Source organism: Molothrus aeneus, chromosome 4 (assembly GCF_037042795.1).
Source record: "Molothrus aeneus isolate 106 chromosome 4, BPBGC_Maene_1.0, whole genome shotgun sequence".
NCBI classification, from domain to species: domain Eukaryota; kingdom Metazoa; phylum Chordata; class Aves; order Passeriformes; family Icteridae; genus Molothrus; species Molothrus aeneus.
The window spans coordinates 22,228,016-22,251,578 of NC_089649.1; the positions used below are offsets into that span (position 1 = coordinate 22,228,016).

Sequence of the window (23,563 nt, forward strand, 5' to 3'; positions counted from 1 at the left end):
TTGAATAATCAACTTCTTTGGGGGAAACACTTGATAGCTCTTCTCTTTGAAATAAAATACTCAAAATATGGTAACAGCACTCCAAAGAATGGAAATCAAAGCAGTGTATGGGAATTTGATATGCAGTGAATACTGTGTTATAAACTTATTTTGCTTTGATGAGCTAATTAGGCTCCAAGAGGGGTCTGAGGGATAGCTTTTGTCCTGGTGAGAAGACCATGAAGAGGGTGGGGAGGAGCATGTACCTTACATCCATTAAAAATGTTATATTTTCCCAGTGCAACTGCTGCTAGCCTAAAGATTCAGCTCGTTCCCCCAGTTTTTACTGTACTAGCCCAGGGAGCTTTTGAAGGTTACAATATTATGTTTTTATAATAATGCTGATTATGACAGAGCTTGATGGAGCAGGGAACTTTGTTACCCAAGGGCCAAAACAAGCATGCTCATAATGACCATATTGGTTAATAATGATTATGAAATAGCTTTAACATTCAGGACACAAATGCTGTTTTCTGATCGTCTGTGGAAGATACAAAACTATATTACAAATAGCTGCTCCTTATGAATGCACCAGCAGAACTTTTCATCTCAGACCCCCTGAGATGCTTTCTAATTCAAAATAACAAGCTACTCCTGGTAATGCCTTTTGGAATGGCTGAGAAGTACTGACAGGTTCAGATTATTCAAAGTGATTTGGTTTTTAAGTAGCATCAACAGTTGTGCCATGACCAAGGAGATGCACACCTTCTTTCCATAGCAAATAAATTCTACATCTTTCTGCTTACAAGCAAAAAACATCACCGTGTCTTGATCTCTAAGGTAAACTACGGTTCCTAGAGTTCAAATGTACAAAACCAGTTGGTGGTGCCACAAGATTATCTGGGATATAAGGATCCATGGCCAGAACTCGGAGATTTGATTCCACCACTGCTTCCCAGCACAACCCATTGGTGCCTTATTGCACAAACAGCAACACTGATTTAGGAGAAAACCCTCACCAGCTGAATCACACCCAGCCTCAGACCCTGGGGCAAGCACAAGGGGGGGACATGTTTCCCTTGTTGTATCAACTCACAATCTTATTCCTTCTTCTAGCACCCTCTAACATCACCCCAAACAGAAAATCCCTTTCTAGGCCATATTGAAAACACTGCAATTTGCTGAGATGTCTCAGATAGCAACTGCCTTGTTACCAGTTGACACACTGCTGTACATTAGATTTCACAGAGGAGCTCGCATACTCTGTCTGCTTTCATTCAGGAGTGTATTGCTTATCCATCTCCCATGGGCACCAAGTGCAGGAAAACCCTTGCATGATGACTTCAAACAGAGATCTTCATCTTATCTCTGTTGGACCTGCTTCTGCTTCTACACTAAAGAACATTAGCTAGAGGAAAGAAAAAAAAAGGAAAAAGGAGAAAAAAAAAAGAAAAACCTATGTCTCAATATTTCCAGACAATGTGGCATGCTGCACCTCTGATAAACTGGCAACTGTTTTTCAAATTGCTTGATTATAAGTGAGTGCACAATCTCTGAGAGCAAAATTAGAAGTTGCTTTATGAAATGAGCCCATGTGTTTTGTCCAAATACACTCAAGACAGACTAAGAGATTAGCAATAATTTATGCATCATATACCTAGCTGGTACTGGCCTTTGTCACTGCACTAAGTAAAAAAATGTCATCTTCTCACAGAAGAGTAAATCCTCTACCTGATCGTCTTCTTTAGAAATATATTGAATTTTTCAGTCTAGTTCTTTATACAGCTAAGCTATATAGCAGGTGAAGATACACAACATAAATGTGGGGGTTTTTTTGAACACTTGAGTAAGCTGCACATTTCCAGAATTACATAATAATCACTTAGATGGTGGAATAACCCACAAGAAGTCAGGATATTCTATCACGAGCAATGTCATAACAGACAGAGTTGAAGGGAAATAACAGCAATGTGGGCAGCTAGAATGCTTGACAGGTTCCTTTTATAAATCCACAAAGACCTGACCAAAGGGATATCCCTGACATGCTCAGCATATAAAGCTGAGAGAAGAATAAGGAAGATGTTCAGAGTGGTGGTATTTGTCCTGCAAAGTCACCTGTGATGGAGCCATGCTTTCCTGGGAACAGCTGCCTGCCTACCAAGTGTTAAAGAAATGCTTTGCTTGCACAGTTTACCTATTAAACTGCCTTTATCTCAGCCCATGAGTTTTCTCACTTCTACCTGCTGGATTCTCAGCCTCATCCCACCATGGGAGTGAGTGGCTGGGTGTGGCTCAGTCACCAGCTGACAACCAGACTAAGATATTCTTTTGTCCTAGTAGTTTTCGGTCTAGTTCAGGGTGGAGGATAGCAATGAAGAAGGCTCGTGACATTTGTCATAACTGTTCTGCAATTATGTCCCAGTCCAGTGAATGAAGAAGTTGTCTATATGTCACAATTTTTGCCTACTCACTAGCACAGCTTTTTCAATAAAATAAATGTATTTCTGGGACTAATACAACTTGTTCTCTAAAAAGGGGTAGGAAGGAACCAGAACTTTACTTATTTCTGTATTTGCAGGCTATGAGGGATTAATGGGCAGAGAAAGGCAGAGGGTGGAAGGAATCTTTCTCAGTCTTCCTACTGCTAAGAAGGGAGAGGCAGTAGTTCATGGTGTATATCAAAATCTAAGTTAATGTCCCTCATGGAGCAAAAGGAAGTGTGAAGAGAGAATCATTCCTTGTATGCATGGTCTTTTATTATAACTGTATCCTAGAAACACAATAAAGCAAAGACACACTCCATACACATGGTCCCCAAGTGCTTAACTTAGCTGGCTATACAAACTGTGAGGTAGATTATCTGGTCTTTAGAGGCACAAATGTTATCCTTTTTAATGCTTGCGAATGCAATGCAATTGTAGATATTATGACAGATTATTGATAACTATAGATATAACTCCTGGCTTCCATATTGCATCCACTGAAGTAATTGGCAAATTTCCCAATGATTTTAAAAGAAACAGATTTGCTGATAAGATGCATTTCTTTCTAGGGAAATAAAAATATCTCAAGGTTCTATGACCATATAAGACTGCAACAAGACAATAAATGATCACCAAAACCATCAGAAAACAGAAAATTATGATCAATTAATCAAATGCAATTATTCAGCCTGGAGTCAGTCTAGGTCACAGAGTTAATATCTACACCTCACTAGGCATCATTCTGCCAAGAGACTGTTTTGATATATTTTGGCTGCCATTACTGTTCAGCATTTGATATTAATACCCAAGACCTGTGAAAATACTCCTCAGGACTTTGATAGAGCAATTTTGGTGAAAGTGCTACACTGGTATGTGTTTGAATCCTCTGGCAGAACAGTAAACAGGAGCTATTTAGTCGCAAGGCTAAACTGCACTTACAAAAACTCTAAGAGACTGCATGGATACTTTGTTTATTTTCTCTGTAAGTAGTTCAAAGAGTTTCTGTGCTTCTGTGCTTTCATTTGCCCAAAAGGTATTTCATTAATTAGTAATCACATACGCCAAAGAACACATTTCTCAAGGAGATGGAACTTCATGACCTACTGGTCTGGAAAAAGACATTGCAGTAATACCTGCATATAGATGGCAGGTATATCACAGCCACTGCCAATAAGTATGGAAATACAGCCCATTTTCACAAAGGTAACTTGCAATCCTTTATACATTCAATTTTGCAAAGTCAGTTCTCAGACCATCCTCACAAACCTGATATTTTGTGCTGGTGGTTCTCTCCCTGCTTAGACAGGCCCAGGTCCCCCCAAGTGGGTGAGACCCCAAATGTCCCTTCCCACTGCTTGGAGGGGATACAGAGGGCAGGGACAGTTTCTGATTGATGTAAAGAGGCTTTGTGGAGCCAGCAGCAGACCACCTCTGGGGTAGGACACTCCTCTGCACACCTATGAAACACTCATGCTGGTATAGACTCAAATTATGTTCCTCATATTCCTCAACTGACTTAAGAGTTCTAACAAAGCCTCACCAAAGAACCACTTAAAACAGTAGCATAGTTTTGCCTCAGGAAAGCGGCCAAGACCATATGTCAAAGTGGTATGACTGTAAACAGATTTTATAAAAGGGAAACAGATTGGTTTCTTTTTATGCAATCTTTTGTCCTTTTACCTTTAATGGCAAAATGTAAGTGACCAAAGTAAAGAATTATGATCTTTTTACTTATGGATAGCCTGGAATGACCCATCCAATTTATTTAATTGTTCATCACAGGTGCTATCAACAACCTGTGTCTGCTTGCTTTACTTGGTGAAGTAAATTTTTCACAAAGGTAAAAAAAAAAAAAAAATCAGTGCTATGCAGGAATTTAAATTTATTTACCCTCTTGCAGAGATGGATTCCTTACAGTCAGAGAGTTCTTCCACTAGAATAAATCAGAGTACTTAAGCTATAGAATTTGATGTTTAAAAATGAATAAATAGGCTGTGCACAAGAACAGCTTCAAATATTAAAGTTCTTGCTGAGAAAAATGTATTCTGTGCACCATAATGGGACTGAGATGATTGCAGAATGGCACACTTTGCCTATAGCTTATTTTCTATATAGAGTACCTGCAATCTTAACAAAAGAGAGATAGACAGATAGATATCCAGAGATAGTTTAAAAGAGTAAACAGCTTTTACACCCAGTAATCCTTCACACTGTGACTGCCTACACCTGTATTGTCTCAATACACTGCTTTTACACAAATTGAGGCTGGCTGGCAATATGAAATAACTGTGTAAAGATCACAAGCAATTTTCCACAAATATTAGCTTAAATATTTAAATTAAAATCTTCCAGCTCTTTTTGGTCTCTTCGTAACTTTCTCTTTAGGAAACAGATACATTCTGAACTCAAATTAACACAGGTGAAGGCAACAGTGTAATAAAGTCAAGATTGCTCTAAAATCAATGTCAGGTTTGCACTGGCTTGCATCCCCTACCTATGTTATCTAATTACCACCTAATGGTATTGAGTTAAACTAAAATCCCAGCTCCCCTATTTTTTAACTGACTGACTTACACAAAAATTACAAAGGGCTGTCTTCAGAGGGATTTTACTTTGAATTTGAATTAAAGAACATGTATTCTGTTTAGGTTTTGTTTTCTTTCAGTGAAAACAAGGTGGTTTTGTTCTTTTCCCATTAACAACTGAAGGACCAAGTTGTGTAAGATGCAGGGGAGATTTCAAAACGGAGTTCTTGGATGCTGGTGGAAAACAAGCCATGTGCCCTGGTCCCTGCCAGCAAGGTGGGGGTGGCCAGTACAGCCCTGTGGTTTGTCCCCTTGGGAAGGTGAAATAGCCCCTCTGCTATCTCCTCCCCTGGCCAATCTCAACAGCTGATTGCTTTACATCACCCTTCAACTACTGCTGTTTCATACCTTGGAACAGCATTGGATTGCTTGTTCTCAGCCTACAAACTATTCAGAGATAAAAGAAAAACAACTCCCTCTTTGTTTCTTAATGAAGGCTATTTTCTGGTTGACAGAAGTTTTTGCAAATATGTAAAAATTACTTCAAAATTCATTGCTCTCTTCCACATAAAACAAACAATGTGTGCCTACAGTTGCCACATTTTTTTTCCTTTTTCCTGGAACAAAAGCATTAAGCTCTGGTATAGCAGGACTCCAAAAAAAACTCCCTAAAATATATATTTACATTTAACAATGGGCATCATAATTTCTGAACTCACAGAGGCTGAAGTCTAAGAGTAGAAACAATTGTGAATTGAAGCATCTTGACCCAAAAGTTATCCTGACACTAAGAAACCCCAGGTGTCATTCCCTTGCCTGGCTGGTGTTACTTAAAGGGGGTGAAAAGAACACAGGTTGTCCACAGAGAAAAAAGCAGGAGTATGAGCTCTGACCAGCTCCAGCTCTTGGGTCATAGCCCAGTCTTCCCTTCTTTTGATTGAGGAACAAGCAGCTGAGAAAAAATGTTGGTTTAGTTTTTTTCAAGGGCCAGGAAAAAACATGCCAATGGTTCATGTTTTACTTAAAGCAGCAGTTGAGACTTCACAAAGAAGATCTGTGCACTTTTCATTTCTGGTTCAGAGGATTTACATGCTCTTTTTAATGATCTGGGCCTTCAGCAGTGGGTAATGCTTCCCAGTCCCCAGCTTAGTGCTCATGCAAAATTGAAGCACTTTTGAGGCAGTTTAGAGCCTACAGATGAATCTCAATGTGCAGGCACAAAGAAATAATGGTTTAGCACTTCACAAGATGAAGCAGAAGAAATTATGAAAAAACAACAACAACAAAAAAGAAATCTATTGAACTTCAAACATCTGGGAAGCCAAATGAGAACATCTGAATTTTGAACAGCATATTTACATTCCTTTGCATAGTGAAGGGGGGGGGCAGGAAAATGAACAATCAATGGGCTTGTGTGTAAATTTATACATAAAAATAGAGATCATGCTGTTTATTTTACTGACTTACCAACTTGTACGTGTTACAGATTTAAAATATGTATCTGCACATGTATGTATATACCACATCCTCTCTGCATGGCTTTGAGAAGCAGAGACAACATGAAAATGCCTTATTTCTGTGAACTTGATGTGATGACACAGTTCAGTGGCTGGTGCAGCTATTGTGGGAACAAGGACAGTCTCAATGTGACACAAGGGGTCACTCGGGAGCCTCCTCAGCAGTTGTTTTCCTATTTTTTTATTCTGCAATGTGCAGGAACAGCAGGTTGGGGAAGAAGTTTAAGACCCCCATCATTTTTTGCCATTGTTCTGCATGCTGGGGATGGCATTTCACAGCTGACCTGGGTATGTTGGAAAAAAAAAAAAGAAAACTAAAATGAAAAGAAGTAAAAGGCTAGCAGCTGCTTTCAAAGCAGCTTTGTCCACTGTGCTGTCAAGTGAAGTGACTTTCTCCAGACAGAGATGAAGCTCTGGGAATTTACTGTCTGTGCCTCCCCCAGCATGTATTCAGAGTTGTGCCAGGGCAGCAGTTAAAACACCAGCTCCTGAACACCAGGAGGTTTTTCTTAGTTTGTAGTGAACAAAGGAATGATAGCAGGAAGGCATGCAAAAAGGCAGCCTGGTGGTCACGGAAGTCCTTTGGTGTGTACAGCTGGGTACAGCACAGTTCATGATACTCGCCAGCTACAGGAGGCACCAGGGATGTAAGCAAGTTCCTCTGCAGATCTGTGTGACTTTGACATGAAAAAAAGACCTTTTAAATTATGTAAGCAAATGCCATCAAAGTATCCCTGTAGGTCTAAATGCCTCCTTTTCCTCTTTTTTTCCTAGGTTCCCCACCATTCTGAATTCCAATATTGGTTTCCACCTTAGTTGAAAACCAAAAGCACTCAACCTAATTCCCCAAAGCAAACCTGATCTACTTCCAGGCACTGCTGTTCCTCAGGGATGGCAGTCCTTACTCCTCCTCAGAGGAGGGTGCAGCAACCAACCCAGGGGCAGCATCAGCATTCATTACAAAAACATAATTATACAAGTCACTGGGAACCCAAAAACTGCATTCAACCAACCAAGATCCTCTCTGAATCAAAACCTGGGAGCAAAAAATAGAAGAGGCTGCAAGGGCCTAAAGATTTGTATTCAGGGAATAGAAGACACAGAAGTGTCTGACAAAAGACTCACTTTCTACTCTTACAATCAAAGTATGAAGAGGATGAGAAGTTATGAGGAATTGTGAAAAGCATTCCAACAAAACCTGAGAAAGAACTGTACGTAACCTTGCAGGTGAATGGCAGCTCTGCTGGTCCTTACCACATCATGCTGCTCATTTATGTACAAATTGGGAATGCAAGGGAATGACAAAATGAATACAGACAGTGAACCTGCAAAGGCAGCACAAAATTAGATCCTGTGTGGGTCAGAGCTGCATGTGACAGGCACCTCTCCTTCCCTTCATAACATTAGCGATGATTTGGCACCCTACCTGCAGAGCAAAAAAAGCCTCGCTAAATCTGATCTATGTGCAAAGCTTTGCTCCATACAAATGCTTTTTTTCCCTAAAAAAATTTTAAAAAAGAAGTTTAAAAAGAGAAGGATTTCTCCAATGTAGTTTTAAGGAATAGGAATTCTTCAGCTGATGATTTCTCTGCCTAACGAGCTGATAGAGGAAAACATGGAAGATATCGCTCAGGTAACTGAGACACAAGCCTAGATAGACATCAAGGGAGTCTGGAAAACACTTAAATGTTTAGCACAGTCATTAAGACCCCAATGTCTCTAAAGAGTGTTAGACTACAGCCAGATCATCTGTCTGCATCAGACTGTAACTTGTTTGCATAGAAGTAAAAGTCAGGTATAATTTTGACTTTCCATTTCCCTGAGTACTTCCAGGTATTTTTGTGAAGGAACTACAGCTCTACTAATCCTACTCATTCTCATATTTAATTAACTGAAAAAACTACACTTATAGGATGCAAGTGTTCCTGTTCCATCTGCTACTGACTGCAGCACTTCTGCTTGGCAGCACACAAGACCTTGTCTCTGCTCCTCTTTTCCACCATGTTCTTCTTTTTTGCCACTACTGTATCTAAGAAACAGCTGTTTTCCATTTAGGCTGGTGGGTGCAGGATGGAGACTGGGCTTTGGGACTCATTTCCAAATCAAGAACACATTTATGAGCCTTTCAGGCATCAGACCACCCTCGCCACAGGGCTCCAGATCCCACACAAAGGGCTCAAAAAGAGCTGGAGGACAGGGATGGAAATAGGAAGCACTGCTGTGCAAAGTTGTGGCTAGTCTGAAGCTGTGGTGGGTGGACTGATGTCAGAAGATGTCTCTTGGGGAATTAATGGGATTAGGAGTGTGTAACAGAGGGTTTAATGAAGGAAAAACTTGGAAGAGAGAAGATGTAGGACGGAAATATTCAGGGGGATGTCCTCAAATGCTTTAAATGAATGTAAGAGGCATCCATATTCCTCTTCTAATTATTTTAAATAACTTTATTTCCTGTCTCAGATTTATTTTTCTAGAAGCCCACAGGAAACCTCCAGGACAATTAGGCAACAGCTGCAGATAGGAAGTTAATGCTGCAATAAGAAATAAATATCCTAAAGCTTTTATCTTTTGGTCCCAAAGCACTTTGCAGAGGTAAATCACAGAGACACTGAGTGATTTGCACAGATCATGATGAATATACGGAAAATGTGGAATGGGCAAATGACCCTTCCCATGGGCTCATCATTACTCAGAGGAGGAGCATGAGAGGGATTAACTTGCAGGAGGAGTAGCTCTCCCTGGGCCCCTTATTAGCATGCCTGAGTACTCTGAAGGACAGAGATGTCCCAGTCAGCTTAGCAACAGGAGGGCAGAGGGTTTGTGATGTCCACTGCTGCTGCCTGCAAAGGGGGCTGGGCACACAGGGAAAAAGCTGCTGGAAAGGACAGAAGTAGCAGAAGGACAGGCAGGTCCCAATGGCTATGAACACAAAAAAAAAGATGTCTTGGTCTAAGAGCTGGAGCAGCCTTCCACAAAGACTTAGAGGGACAAAGCCCCCACATATAATAGTTTGATTAAATAAGAAATTATTGGTATGTTAATGCACATACTGTAAGTGAATCCTATACTCAGTTGAGTTTAACTCAAAAATCCTCAAGTCTTTTGCAGGCCTCTAAACAAAAACATAATCTCGCTGGGTTTAGGGGGAGTCTTGTTATTGCCTATGAGATTTGCTGCCAGAAGCAAATATCTGGTCCAGTGGTCTTATTCTGTTTACAAAAGTTTATCTCCCTTCTTCAGGTATGTCCTGACCTTAGCGATTTCTTCACTCACTTCAACACAAACCCCCGCTATTTTAAATGCGTATCCTAGAAAGTGGTGGCTCTCTGCCTCTCCGTTTCTTCTGAAGCATCCAAAATAGCCATTTTTTCTACCCAAATATACTAATTGCTCAAGATAAAAGTGCAGACTTTGTCTGTTTGAAAACACTGTCTGCAGCAGCTTTGTTGTTGGGTATTCCCTTGATCTGCGTGAGAGGAAAACATGTTCCCAGCAGCTGATTTTGAAGACACAACCTTTAAGAAGAGAAAGCTTCTCTTGCAGCATTGATGGGCACAGGGCTCCTCTAGCCCAGGAGAGCTGCCTGTCGGGCCACAGGGAGTGAAAGGCAGAAAGGAGATGGCCCAAGTGACAGCAAAAAATGTCTGCAACTTAAATTTCAAGTAGGAAAAAGCCCCATCCATTTCTTGATATGTTTTATGGAAGTAAAGAGCCTGTATTTCCCCAGAGAGTTCCAGATCTTTGGAGAAACTGAGTTATGTGCTTCTTTCTGCACCACCTGCAGCCTTTCAGACCATACATACATAAGCATGTTTCACTTGCAGCAACTTTCCTGAGAAGGAACAGACTTCAAATTATGAAAGAAAACAGATTGTAGTATAAGCTCTAACCCACATCCTAAAACTATTAACAGGAATATTTGGGAAGAGACACACTGACACATTTTTAAATTTCCTTGAAATGAACTGGATTAGGGCAGAGTATGAAGGAGCAGAGCTAAAACTTGGCAATATGTTGCTGAGAAATAATTATTTTTTATATGGGTGCTTGATGTCTGTAATGGATTTGATCCAATGATAAATGGAAAATAAAATGACTTGTGACAATGGTGGAATGAAAGCAATGCTTATTTATGATGTGTGCCTACCCTTACTAACATAACCCCAAGGTATTCTACCCCAGAGAATCAAAATATTGCAGGCTAAGTCTAACTGCAGCATTCAGCATTGACTATATATTTAGTGAAGTGAATAGGGAGACTGGCCACATTTGCTCAGAAAAATAGCTTTTTCCTTATCCTTTTGATTCTTCAGAAATACCACAGAAAATTAGGAAGCTACAGCATGTCAAGATGCAAAAAAGAGATTGAGCAAAAAAGATGTGTATGCAGAGAAAGAAAATAGCTGTAAGGAAAGGAAGATCTTGAGGTAAAAGAAATGAGTAAAACATTATCCCTCTACACCTCTCCCTGAGCTCTGCTTACCTGGGGACTGGGGGCACTGGGATTTTGTATTTGGGCTGCCAAATCAAGTTCTTCAACATTGTTACTCAAAGACATGCAATACTAAGAAATAATGGCTTTTCTTTTTTAGAAAAAATAGTAAGATAAATGAATGCAACTTCTCAAAATGAGAGGTTCTATGATGACCTTTGCTGTATAATCAGAAATCCCAGCTTAAACAATGACTTTTGCCATTAGCACAATGTAGCCTTCTAATATGTGGTCTGACAAACACCAAAATAAATGGTTTTCATGAGATGTACACACAGAGAGGAATATGAAGCACCAGAGCATTCTGTGCTGGAAGCGATTTTCCTGCCTCTCTACATGGTGCCAGAAGAAGACAGTGACTGTGAAGGCTTCCCCACTGCTCTCTTGGCTGCAAGATCTTGTAAGAGCTGTTTTAAAGGCAAAAGGGCAGATGTCAATCCTTGATCTTTCTGTTGAGAGGGTGATCTATTAAAGACTTGGCTAGCTGGGTATCTACTCCCTCAACAGGCTGCCAAACCCATTGCTTAAGTTAACAAACTCCTATTTGCCAGATCAATGCAGACCCTATGTCAAAAGCTTGGTCTCCTTTCATTGGATCTGCAAGTCATCCAAAAATACTTGACTAATTGGGAAAGGTAATGGTGGGAGGTAAGAATTGGAATTTCAGTGGAGGCTACGTAAAGAAACTGAAAAAAACGAAGTCAGCTTTCTCTCTGAAAAGAAGTGCATATTTGTCCACTCCAGATGCAGTTTGATAAACTCTCTTAATCAGACAAAAGGAAGGGGTCATCAGCAAAGTTCCCAAGACCTCCTCTCCCTCTGCATCCCAGGAAAAGAAGACAGACAGTGTAGGCAAACAATAATGCTGGGTGAATTGCCCAATATGTCTATTTAATTAGCACTTAAAGCATCACAAATGTTTTCTCCTTGCTTGAAGGAGAGAGAAGAACATGTCCCTGGCATTGCAGAGGGCAAGAGAGGGTTTATAGACCATTTCACCTTAATAGTCACAGAGAAAGTGTTCCAATGCATATCCAAACTAGAAAGACGGGGAAAAAAGCCCCAGATTTTTTTCTGCTTTTCTCTTGTGCATCACTGGAATGTGGGGTTTGATATAGCAGCATTCCATCCCTCTGGAAAAATGAAAGAGGTGCAAGACACTGATTTTCCAAACATTCACAGTTCTCCCACCACTGAAGAACTGGTCTGTGTGTCTTGGAAAATATTTCTCCAAAAAAGCACACATACAAAATAAAAATCACAGAATTGCAGAATAGTGAGGGTTCAAAGGGAGCTTTAAGGTCATCTACTCAAATGCCCTACAATGAGCAGGGACATCTTCAACTAAATCAGGTTGCTCAGAGCCCCATCCAGCCCGGCCATGAATGTTTCCGGGGATGAGGCATCCATCACCTCTCTGAACAAGCTGGTTCAGTGTTTTTCCATCCTCAGTGCAAGAAAATCTTTTCCATAGTCATTTTCAGAGGTACAGTAATTTTTAAAATGTGCACAAACTGCTCTAACAATTATTGATGCTATTGAATTTCCTGCCCTGTAACAATGGAATTTTCTTGCCCCCAAAAGCATCAGTTCTACAGGGCTCCTTTTATTTTTGTTGCTGTTATATTTTATGACAGTCAGCCATAAAATCAAACGTGTTCCCTCAAAAGAACTCTCATCTCTGTTTTTTAAAACCAGTGCTTTTTTTTTTTCTGCATTAATGGGAAAATATTCCAGAGACATAAAGGCATAAAAAAGACAATGCCCTGTCCTGTATTTCATATACATAGGAAATGAAAGAGCCAAAATGTACACTGGACATTTCCAAAGCACCCATTTGACTTCTTTATGAAAATGCTCAGCTTTTTCCATAAAGAAGAAAAATTCCAGTGATTCTGAGGATTTAAAAACAGAATGTAATGATCTTCTGTGTAAAGCCTCAGGTTTCTCAGACTCAATCAGTATGAAATATTTGCAAGGCTCTCTCTTCAGGCTAATTTAATTAAATGGTACTAGAACACCCTGCCACTATTATGGTTCTCATCCTGTCCAACCAGAAGGCAACAACTCCCACAGAGTTCCCAAGCATGTTCTTTACAGCAATGCTTTACCCACTGTTTAAAAAAACCCCACACTGCAAAGTATATATAACTATTACTCTCATTTTGTACCTTCTCTTCTTCACAAAGAAAAAAAATACAGAGAAAAATTATATGAATATTTATTTTCCTCTCTTAAAAATTAATACATATAACATTTCTATCTAGCAGGTCTCTTCAAGGAGAGCTTGGCTGCACTAATTCCATCTTGTGTGCCATTGCTATTGCTGTGCTGTTTTCTCTGGTCTTCTCAATGACACAAACAAATTTGCCTTATAAGAAGAGTTAATCATCTCTACATAGATTTCATTCCTGGGCACAGGTTCAAAGTCCATGAACACATAATCTTTTGCAAATCAAAACCTATTTCTCTCTTTCATGCATCATTTACAATTCCAAGGTGATGTACTGCTAGCATCACACCTGTATTTTAGTTCACTTTTCCTGATTACTCATCCTTTACAAAAGAAAGCACAAGTGACCTTTACTCTTTTCCTCTCATATTTTATTGTCTGTTTGCCTTATTTTTCTTTGCTTTGCTTGTCTGCCTAAAGAATTGAAAGCCTGGTTCAAATTCAGCGGCAGAATATCTTTCTCCTTAGGAGGAGTAAAATACCAGGAAAGACGGAAGCCCACAGTTTTCAGTTGCTGGGATTACATGACTGACCCTGCAGAAACACTGTGTAAGTGAGATGCCTTGGAGCCCCAGGTCACCCATGGGAAGTCTAGACCTGATCTGGTTTGTGGACAGTTTCTTCTGCCTCTCTTACCACAAGTCAGGAGGCAGCATCAGCAGCACCTAGGTTTGGACCTAGAGGGATCCTTACATCACCCTCTGGGCAGCTCAGTCATTACTTCTGTGCCCTAGGTTACAACTGCACTAGATAGTCAAAAATAGCAAAAGCGACCAAAATAGTCTCAAAAGTGATAAGAGTCCAAGGGCTTTGCCAGCCTGACTGGTGCAAGCTGCCAAGCTGATATCTCCTTCTTCGGGTGCTGGAATGAATCCTCACCCTCTCCTGCAATTTTTTTCTGCAGCTTAATCTGCAGTGAATATTGCTTCCATTGCTTTAAAGAAAACACTATTTTACCACAACCTTAATTAAATTCTTTACCCTTTTCTATACCACTTATGTACTACGAGCCCTAGATTCCAAATCTGCCTACAGGTAGGTGCACAAACACTGCAGCTGTGACATGCATTAACCAATATTCTGGCAACAAACAGTCTGACTGACAAATTTGGATTTTGATGACAGTTTCACTTTAAAAAGCTATCAGTGTGACTAAGTTTGTGGCTCTTGTGCTAATAATCTGACATGCACAGCTTCTGACACCCTCTTCCCTCCACTGAACTCCAGTAGATGATATTAATCTTTAATTGATAATGGCTCCCATTTGCATATAATTGCTGTTGTTTATTATGCAAAATATTTGTCCTCTGAAATATTTTGATGCTTCTCTTTCAAAGATTTACCTTTTACACTTGTAGAATTCAATTTCCTTTATAGCATTGCCAAGTTTTCCCAAAATGGGATTTTTGAGAAAAAAGAATGAATATTTCACCTGTAGAGAAAAACACTCATGTTTCTAAATGGTGATGTTCATGAAAACTTAAAAAATTAACAGAGTCATAGCTGTCCTTCTGTTTGCCCATCCCTTGGGCTCCCATGAAATAAAAAACCCTGAAGATGTATTAAGCAACATGATTTCTTTTTTATCATGTGTTTCTCCTGCAGTCAACTTGTGGAAAAGCCAATTTTTACAAATGAATACACAGGCCCCAAGTCTAACACAGACTTTATTTTTTTTTTACAGCCTTTCTTCCTACACCAACCTTCCCTTTTTCAAGTGAGAGTACCAAGAAAAGCTTATGCTTTTGATCTCTGTGCAAATAAATGAGCTGAAACAAATAAAACCTGGTTCACAAGAGACTTCCAAGACATCTGGTGGAGTTATTTTTCTAAGTAATTAGACCAAGTGGTGGTGCAATTCCCAAACGGAAAGTACCTTCTCACTTGGTATCCAGTTATTTCTCAGGGCCATCAAAACATCAGTAAGTCCTGCTTCTCTCCTTCCCTGTGTCTCAGACTCTATTGATTACCAGTCTTCCCAAACACTGCTTTATTACTCAAGTCTTTAACCCTATCCTCCCCCACCTTTTTTTTTTTGTGCCATGAGGATCCTGTTTTACTTCCTTGAATGTCAGTGGGATTTCTGGTATTGACTGAAGAAGGATGCTAAGATACTGTAGCTCTCCTTCTTCCAGGCTCTACAGAGCAGGCAGAGCAGTGCAATGAATAACAGCAAGGTGCTTGCTCCGGATCAATAGTGCTCTAAAGTGTGCCCAGGCGTGCTTTCTCCTTCTTTCTTGCTGAAAACTGATTAAATTTCTCCTTTTTTTCTCATATCTCCCCAAGAAAACATCATTCTAGTAACAACCCAATTGCTCCTTGACACTTTGGGGAGAATGTGGTTCTCGGTCTGTGACAACATCACAGGGCAACCACTGTGAATTTGTGACATCAGGGAAGTGAACTGGGAGCAGACCTGTCTGAAGAAAGGAATTTCATTTCGTTTGTGCATGTTTTTCCTGGTTTTCCAGTTTCAGATTTGGTCCGGGTGCTCTACACTCCTGTTCCACTAGCTGACTTGGATGCAGGCACCACCTCTGTGCTATGACAGGAAAGTTTTGTAATGCCAGATATGGAATTCCCAGCTGTAACAGGAGTAAAGAAAAGCAGCTGCCATATGCAACAGCTGCTAGATTACAACAGTGGGCTTGATATTAATGGTGTTCATTCTCATCCCTTCACAACATAACACAAACTCACCAGAGGTTTCATCTACTCTCTCGTCCACCACATGGTCCTTCTGATGAACCCACTCACTGTTGCACTTAAAATAGATTTGTGTGGCTGGGCTTGCTTTGCAGTACAGATTCACAGGCTTGTTCTTCACAATGTAAGCCTCTTCAGGTTCAATGAGGAAGTGGGGCAACGGCTCTGGAGGATCAGATGGAAAAGTTTCTGGAAGCTCATGAAAAAAGTCATCATCTGTAAAGGAAATAAAAAAGAATCAAAATTCAGCTGGCAGATACTTGCAAAAACTTCATGAAAATTATAAAGGTGAATAGTTTTTGAATAAAATGTTATCTTAGGAGCATTCCTAAACTGAGGCTTAGATGCATTGCTGATTCCAGACTGGAAGAAACTGTTCTTTACATCCTGAGCATTCTTCCCTCTCTATGATGTGACAAGGTTGTGCACATTCACAGTGTGGGATCAGTCCTTTGTTACCATCATAGACAATACCAGCAATAAAGCTTTGTGTAAGTGCTTGGTAGAGTTGCCTGCAAAACCATAAAGAGAAATAATAGAAACTTTCAGAGGCTTCAAGGCCACATTTTCAATAGTGACTTATCACACTGCATAATCAGGTGCATGCAATAGCTACTGCCAGCTGAGGCTGGTCCAAATAGGAAACAGTACCTTTTGTTTCAGATGAGCAATTTGTAATCTGCTGAGGGCAAAAGTCTAAATGCAAGTCCCGTCTGCACCTCTTTGTTCATACTCTGACTCTCCTGCTAAGACTGCTAATGAAGGTGCCAATCTGTGCTTTATTTCCTCTGTCAGTAGAACCTTGGTCTGTGCAGTCCAGCTACGGAGAGGACGCGGGAGCTGGGGCATGGGGCAGGGAACCTGTGAAATGGTGACATTTTGGGCAAACATGGACAGATGCTATTGACATAAGGAACCTCAGCACCTCTCTGGTGCTGCTGGTAAAGAATTAAGTCAATGAAAGTAGTCTGGAGAAGGAGGAAAAGAATCCATCGCAGGAGGCAAGACTGAAAACATCAAACGTGCATGCTTCCCTTTCTCCCTCCCTCTTCACAAATCCTCTTTTACATCCCCTCTGCCCCTTTGTGAAGAGGAACTCTTCCACATCAGAAAGCACCAAATTCAGCAGAGAACAACCTTCTCCCCATCTACCTCCCCACCTGCCATCAGAGCACAGAAACATCCAAGAGACTCTGAGCAGCAAAGTGGTGGGGGGCACCAACTCCTGACAGACCCACTAGCAGCGAGCTGGCAGCTCTGAAGGCCTCACTCCATCTCCCCTTTCTGCCTCTGGCACAGTTATCATTATACCTCCTGACAGATAAAATTCCAATTCAATAAAATTCCACGGAACATCCCGCTGAAAATCCTGGCTGGCTGTCTCCTCCCTGCCACTCTTCATGAAGATGAAATGTCAGACAGCTCCCTCCCCAAACCTGAGACCTCCCTGTACAGGCCCTGTCCAGAATTACAGGGGACATGACTCTCCTTCCAGATACTGCTTTTCAGAAAGACAAGAAGGAACAGGGACAGATGAAGGAGAGAGGGAAAGAAGGCAATATGGTACCCATCCATGCAGCTGTATGAAGGTAAACTGCATGTCTTTATCAGTGATGGGAATACCTTACAGAGCAAACCATTTTGTGAACCTCCTAAACTGTTTATGAAGAGAACATATGCTCACCTTTTTGTTTTCTTTTTTATTTCCCACTGCCCTTCATATTAATTGAAAAATACTCCTGTCCTTCTTGATGTCTCATTTTATAAGGAATATTAGGCCTGACTCACTACTGCATCACTCTCTGAACCAGTTCACTTCTATTAACTCTCAAAGATAGAAAAAAGGGCCAATAAATAAGGCCTGACATTCTTCTAGCAAAGGGAAAATCTGTGACACACTATAACACTTCCATTTCCATCTCCAATTAATCATTTCCAGATACTCAAATTAAATTTAATTTTTTATCACTTTCCCATGCTTCCTTTATTTCTGCAGTTTCCTTTTCACTCTGACCACACAAGCCTCCTTCCTCTGCAATCCTATTTCCTCTCCTCATTAGGGATTTCTTCCTTGTTCCATTTTACTCCCTGTTTTTTCCAAAAAGAAAGACGAGTTACAGTAAGCTAATGGGAGCCCTCATTTGGCTTCATGACAATGAAACATGTCTGAACTGAATCAAGAGGCTTTTTGGCATTCCTCATCCCCTTCCATGCACACCTCCCCTCTTCCCCTCTCCCACATGCTGCTCCATAGACATCCATGACACAGAAACATTAGAAATGAATCATTTCCCCTGAATTGCCACAGGACGTATCTTTTTCTTCTGGTCATTTAATTGCAAATCAGCAAGCAGACAGATGGAAACTAACAAAGCACACATATGTTTTATAATTAAACAAGTATTGCTTCACTAATTTCTGGTGACTGGAAGAACAAATGTATTTATTTTCACCACTAAATTTCTGCGCATTATCAAAGGCAATAATTACAATGCCTGACCAATTAACTGCACCTTATCAAAGATAACTAGAAAATCTAAAAGGAGGGATCAGCAAGCTGCGAAAAAGAAAAAACAAAAGGAGGTTTTCAAAAATATTTTTTAATCAGCCTGGAAAATGGGTGTGGGTTATGGCTTTTCCTCCTAAAGGTAAACTGCTTATAAAGTTTAGGTATTATTTGTATGTATTCAAAGTACTGCCCAGTACATTATGATCTAGTCCCCTATTTGATTGTGGTGATAGCTGCTTGTCTCCAACAACCTGGCATCCCAGAGTCAGATACAACAAGCCTCTTTTCTTACTGCCTTCTTGCTGTGATTCCTCCTTACTCCTCTTGAACAACAGTAAAGCTCAGCTTTATTTTTCCACACTCTCTCATTTCTATCAAGAGGCATCTGAACCACTCTTAAATGTTAGGGATATAGATGGAAACCATTCACAAACTGTCATACAAATAGTGCTCAAAGGCTGCCTCATCCCTGGAAACAGGCATTTAAAACCATCACTTTCAGAAAGAATTTAAGATAGTAGCTAAGAAAGATTTTTTTTTTTTCCTTTTTAAACTTGAGAATGCTCATTCAATCCCTGCCCTCATACTGCTGCTGTTAATAGCAACAATGGTGATTTTTTTTATAGAGCAGTTTCTCAAGAGGAACATATAGAATATCACCATGACTGCATCTGGCAGAAAAAGCGGCAATCCCACTGTAAAGCTAGTCCACCTCCATTAGCACTGAAGGACCCTTGCTCCTGCTTTTCACTGCTGAAAGGCAACAGGTGGCCCAATCCACCTGTGTGAACCACAGTGGGAAGTCACTTGGTGTTTCCTGCATCCCCCAAAGAGATGGGGTCGTGTGCTGCAGGGAGGCAAAGCACCTCTCCCCTCTCACCCAGGCACACCAGCTGAAGTGCCAGGATGGTGCTTTACAGGTACAGAGGGTGTGCAGCCCCAGTTCCCCTGTGTCAGGCTGTGACACTTGCTTCTCAGGATGAGAATCTTTTGAGGAAGAAGAACCTTAAATCCCCTCCCGATGGCTTGCACATCACACCACACACAGCTGTGTCAGAGCTTAGGACAGTCAGGTAATCGAGCTGCTGATCGGGGACAGGGTTTTGAACCATCAACCTTAACACACATCTTGGAGCCAAGTCTTGCATTTCATTTTTTGAATTACAGCCATATGCTGTCATGCTTTCACTGTAATGCTTGCAGAAACATGCAAGCATAATTATAATGTTAGTGTAATTATATAGCAAAATATTCCTAAAAATCTGACAGAAAATGCCAATATAGGACATTTGACTCTGTTGGGATTATTTGCAGTTCTCTTGAGAACAAGACCAGAGCAATCTAATGAATCTGTGTTTTCATGAGGAGACAGTTTCTAACAACTGAATAAAATGAACACTCCCATCAGTTTCTCCTGACTAGCTCTACTTAAACACAGGTCATTCCTGAGAGTCAAACTGACTAAGATTTTTCAGGGATGGTTTTGTTGTCACCATGTGGCCTGTTGAGCCAATGTCTATAATTTGGATAGGGATTGTCTCTCATGGTATGCTCCATTGCTGCATGAGGGGATAAATCTTGCCTGAGACTTTGATCTGCATCTTCCTGATGGTTATCACCGGTTATTTAAAATGCACATCTCCCAACAGTGCAACAAAGCAGCAAACTTTGTAACTCTCTTATTAAATTCTCCTAAGTAGCTAGACATTTTTTTTCTTTTCTCTGGAGGAAAAAAGCTAATTGAACCATTTGGGAGTGATCTGGAAGTGCAGATACAAACAAACACTAAAAATTCACATACTTGATTTCCAATCATTATGCCAATGTCATATGCGGCAAGGTCCCCTTACAACTTTGATCAAACACAAACACAAGACACACATTGTTCTCCCCTGTTGTAACAAATCCCCTTCTGTGCTCAGTAACTTTGAGCTGCAAGTTTACTTCTGCAGTATGTGACATTCATCTTTATTTTCACATAATAAAGTGTACAGCCCATCTGTTGTTATTGACTGGTTTATATTAGCAAGACAAAAGACCTGATTAATGGTACTGCTAAACTGGTTCCAGTCAGTTCCAGTCATGCAATTCATTCATATTAAGAAAATAAATTTTTAAAAGCTACTTGAATCTATAAACTTAACTTGGAATTTTTATTTTAGTTGCTGGTCCAAATTCGGATACACTTTTATTTGCCTTCTGTAGTATCTGACAACTATGTTTTTTAAAAGCAAAGTCACAGGCAAATCTATAGGAACAGGGGAAATGCCACTGAAATCAGCATTGATACAATCTGGCATGGGCTGTCACATGTGGGAATTTTAGCTTAATTTTAGTTCAGTTTTCTTTTAAGGTAAAACAAATCTTTGCCTAAGTCAGGAACCTTTTGATGTTAGGAAAGGTCTTTACTCTTTTCATGCATTTGCCTGTAAAACTGTACATATTATAGCTCTTCATGCATAACACGTGAAAAGAGAGATTTAATGGCATATTTCCCCTTTTATGGATTAGTATCCCTGCTCTAATCTGTGGCAGGAAAATATTGTGCTCCATACACCAATCTATTCATCTCTAGATCACTAGTTTTATTACTATATACCAAGCTTTAATTCTCATCAGCCCAGCATATAACTCAGTACATATCTGAACTGCGAGACTTGAACTATTATTGCTTAGATGATAATATATTGGACCATTATCTCTTCATGCGAGACCTGAAGCAAATTCTTCTCAAATGGAATTTACTTCAGAATGATTCAAGAGCAATTTAAAATGAATGGCTGCAAAGTTAATTCTATTTGCATTTGGATGCCCATCACTCGGCAAGGCCATTCCCCGAGCGTTGCAAGAAAGGCAGTTGGAGTTTACTGTATGGATGGGATTTCTGTCCAGGTTTTAATGTTATGATTAAAAAGCTTTCTAGAGCAACAAGTACTGTTTACTGTGAAATTAACAGCAGGTGTTAGCTCAGCCAGACAGCTTATCAGGATGGAGGCAAGGGTTTGGATTACAGTGCACACCCTTTCAGAAAAGGAAAATTGCTCAGCTGGAAGTCCTTTAGTTACAGGGTTCCTATCCTCCTAGGAAGGGCATGCAGTGCCACCAAATGGGAAGCAAAAAATACTGTATGCCATAGAGCCTGTCTTCACCTTAGAGGCCCATAACACCACAGAGCTATGAATCCAACATTAGTCCAAGCTGAATAAAAATTGGGAGGAAACAGGACTTATTTCTAAGAATCACTAATGAACAGTTTCCATTCCAAAAGGCCCTCTCAACACTGCCTCGGCCTTGGAGACCACACAGGGACAGAGAATGGGCACAGCAAAGTGTAGCCTGTCCCCTGATAGAGAAAGCACATTTTCCTGCCTTGACCTGGGGAGAAGGAGAGCGGCTTTCTCAGCACTTACCCTCTGTCAGCCCTACCTCTGGCTGATTGCAAGGTGAGCATGCAATAAAGCAATCACTCCTTATTCTTCAGCACCTCAGAAGGGGAAGGTATCCTCAAAAAGCCCAGAAAGTCTACAATTTTGCAACAGCAAAATATTTGGTCAACCTTGGAGGCTGGCATATGCTTGGTTGTAGCTGAATTCACTGGCAGGCCTTTATGTGCCTGAAGATGAGGCTTGGTTTTGTGGCAGCCCACAAACCAGATTCTTGCTGAACTTTGCTGGAGCCTCCTGGGAGCAAGGTCGAGGGAATTTCTGACTCAGATTTACTAAGCACCCACAAAATTAAATGCTCTTTTCATCAGGGAAGGCAGAATGCAGGCACAGTCTGGGAAAAGTGACAGAGAAATCGATAGGGCATGCAACGTTCATCTTTTTTGGGTGACTTCAGTCCAGAAACAGAATAAATAAAGACCACATGGAGGAATGAACTTTCCCTGCATCTGCAGCAGCTCAGTGAAGACTCTCCCTAGCGCATCTCAGCTTAACAACACATCCCCAGGAGATCAAACCCAAGCTTTGCTTGTACTTAACAAAGAACCTATGCACTGAGCGGCTGCATATCTGTCAGAAGGCTGCTGGGCAAAAGTCTCCCTCTCAAACACCAGAACATCAAAGAAAAGCCAAACACATCCTTTCCTGTCCTTCTGTACTCCTAGAGAAAAAAAAAGGAACTTTCACAGCAGCACAGGAATCAATACTTGATCCATGGGCAGCCAAAGGCACAACCTGAAGCCCTTAAAAAACCCAGACAATGGCCATCTCAGACACTGGAAATTCTGGATTATTGGCTCAACTAAAGAGTGCAGGAAGGAGGTTTCTGATATTTGGACTCAGTCCTACTATACAGACCATCCTAAATAAAGAAGCCATACCTAGAACAGTAATTGTGCTCGTTATGCCACCATACTCTGGCTAGCCTTTCTCACGAAGCTGTGAGGAGCTGAAGGAGAGAAGGAGACACCATACTTTCCCTTTTAACACTGCACAGTCTGCCATTATACTGGGGGACTGTTAAGGGTGGCAGCTGCAGCTCAAGAGCAGGGAGGTTTCACAGTCAAAGAAAGAAGCCAACTGAGTGGCTGCTGGGGCTCCCCCCCAGCAGCCCTATGTGGAGTGGAGCCCTCTCCTCTTGTGCACTGCTCTCTGTGCTCCTGTTTTATGTGAATGCTGCATGCCCAAATATAGAGCCGAGGGCAGAGGAAGATGAAAGGATAAATGGCTATCACTCAGCCACAGACCATGTGAACACTGTGCAACGATGTTGCCTACAGCAACCAGTGTGTTCTCCATCTCCCCTGCTCTGAGAGTGCCATTTCCTTCTCTCAGCCCAGTGCTTGGAGTACATCTGGCCTGGCTCACCCTGGTAAACTGCACTGCTGTTAATCAACAGCTAATTCCAGTGGAGTCAAATACGATTTGCATCAGAGTAAGGAAAAAGGAGAATCACATCTAGATGAGGAAAACACTGTACCACCTTCATAAAGACTTTTGCAAGTTACATCTTACCATTGGGGGAAAAGGCACCTTCCCCCAATTTGTTTAATTCATAATTATGATTAAAGTCTCTGCTTCTCTTGAAACTTTAACATCAACCATATGAGAAGAACATTGAAAACAGAACTGTCAGTGCTCTGTAACAGAGGGATTTTTTTTATACATCCCACTGCTAA

The 23,563-nt window shown here is 40.8% G+C and overlaps 1 protein-coding gene across 2 annotated transcripts in view; it reads right to left on the reverse strand.

Moving 5' to 3' along the window:
* The window catches only part of UNC5C (unc-5 netrin receptor C), a 243,480-nt gene that overhangs the window by 71,936 nt on the left and 147,981 nt on the right, over nucleotides 1–23,563 (reverse strand). For both annotated transcript variants that reach the window (XM_066548065.1, XM_066548066.1), the window contains exon 2: nucleotides 15,927–16,148. In XM_066548065.1, coding sequence (XP_066404162.1) covers nucleotides 15,927–16,148 — 222 coding nt within the window. The remainder of the gene's footprint in view (nucleotides 1–15,926; nucleotides 16,149–23,563) is intronic.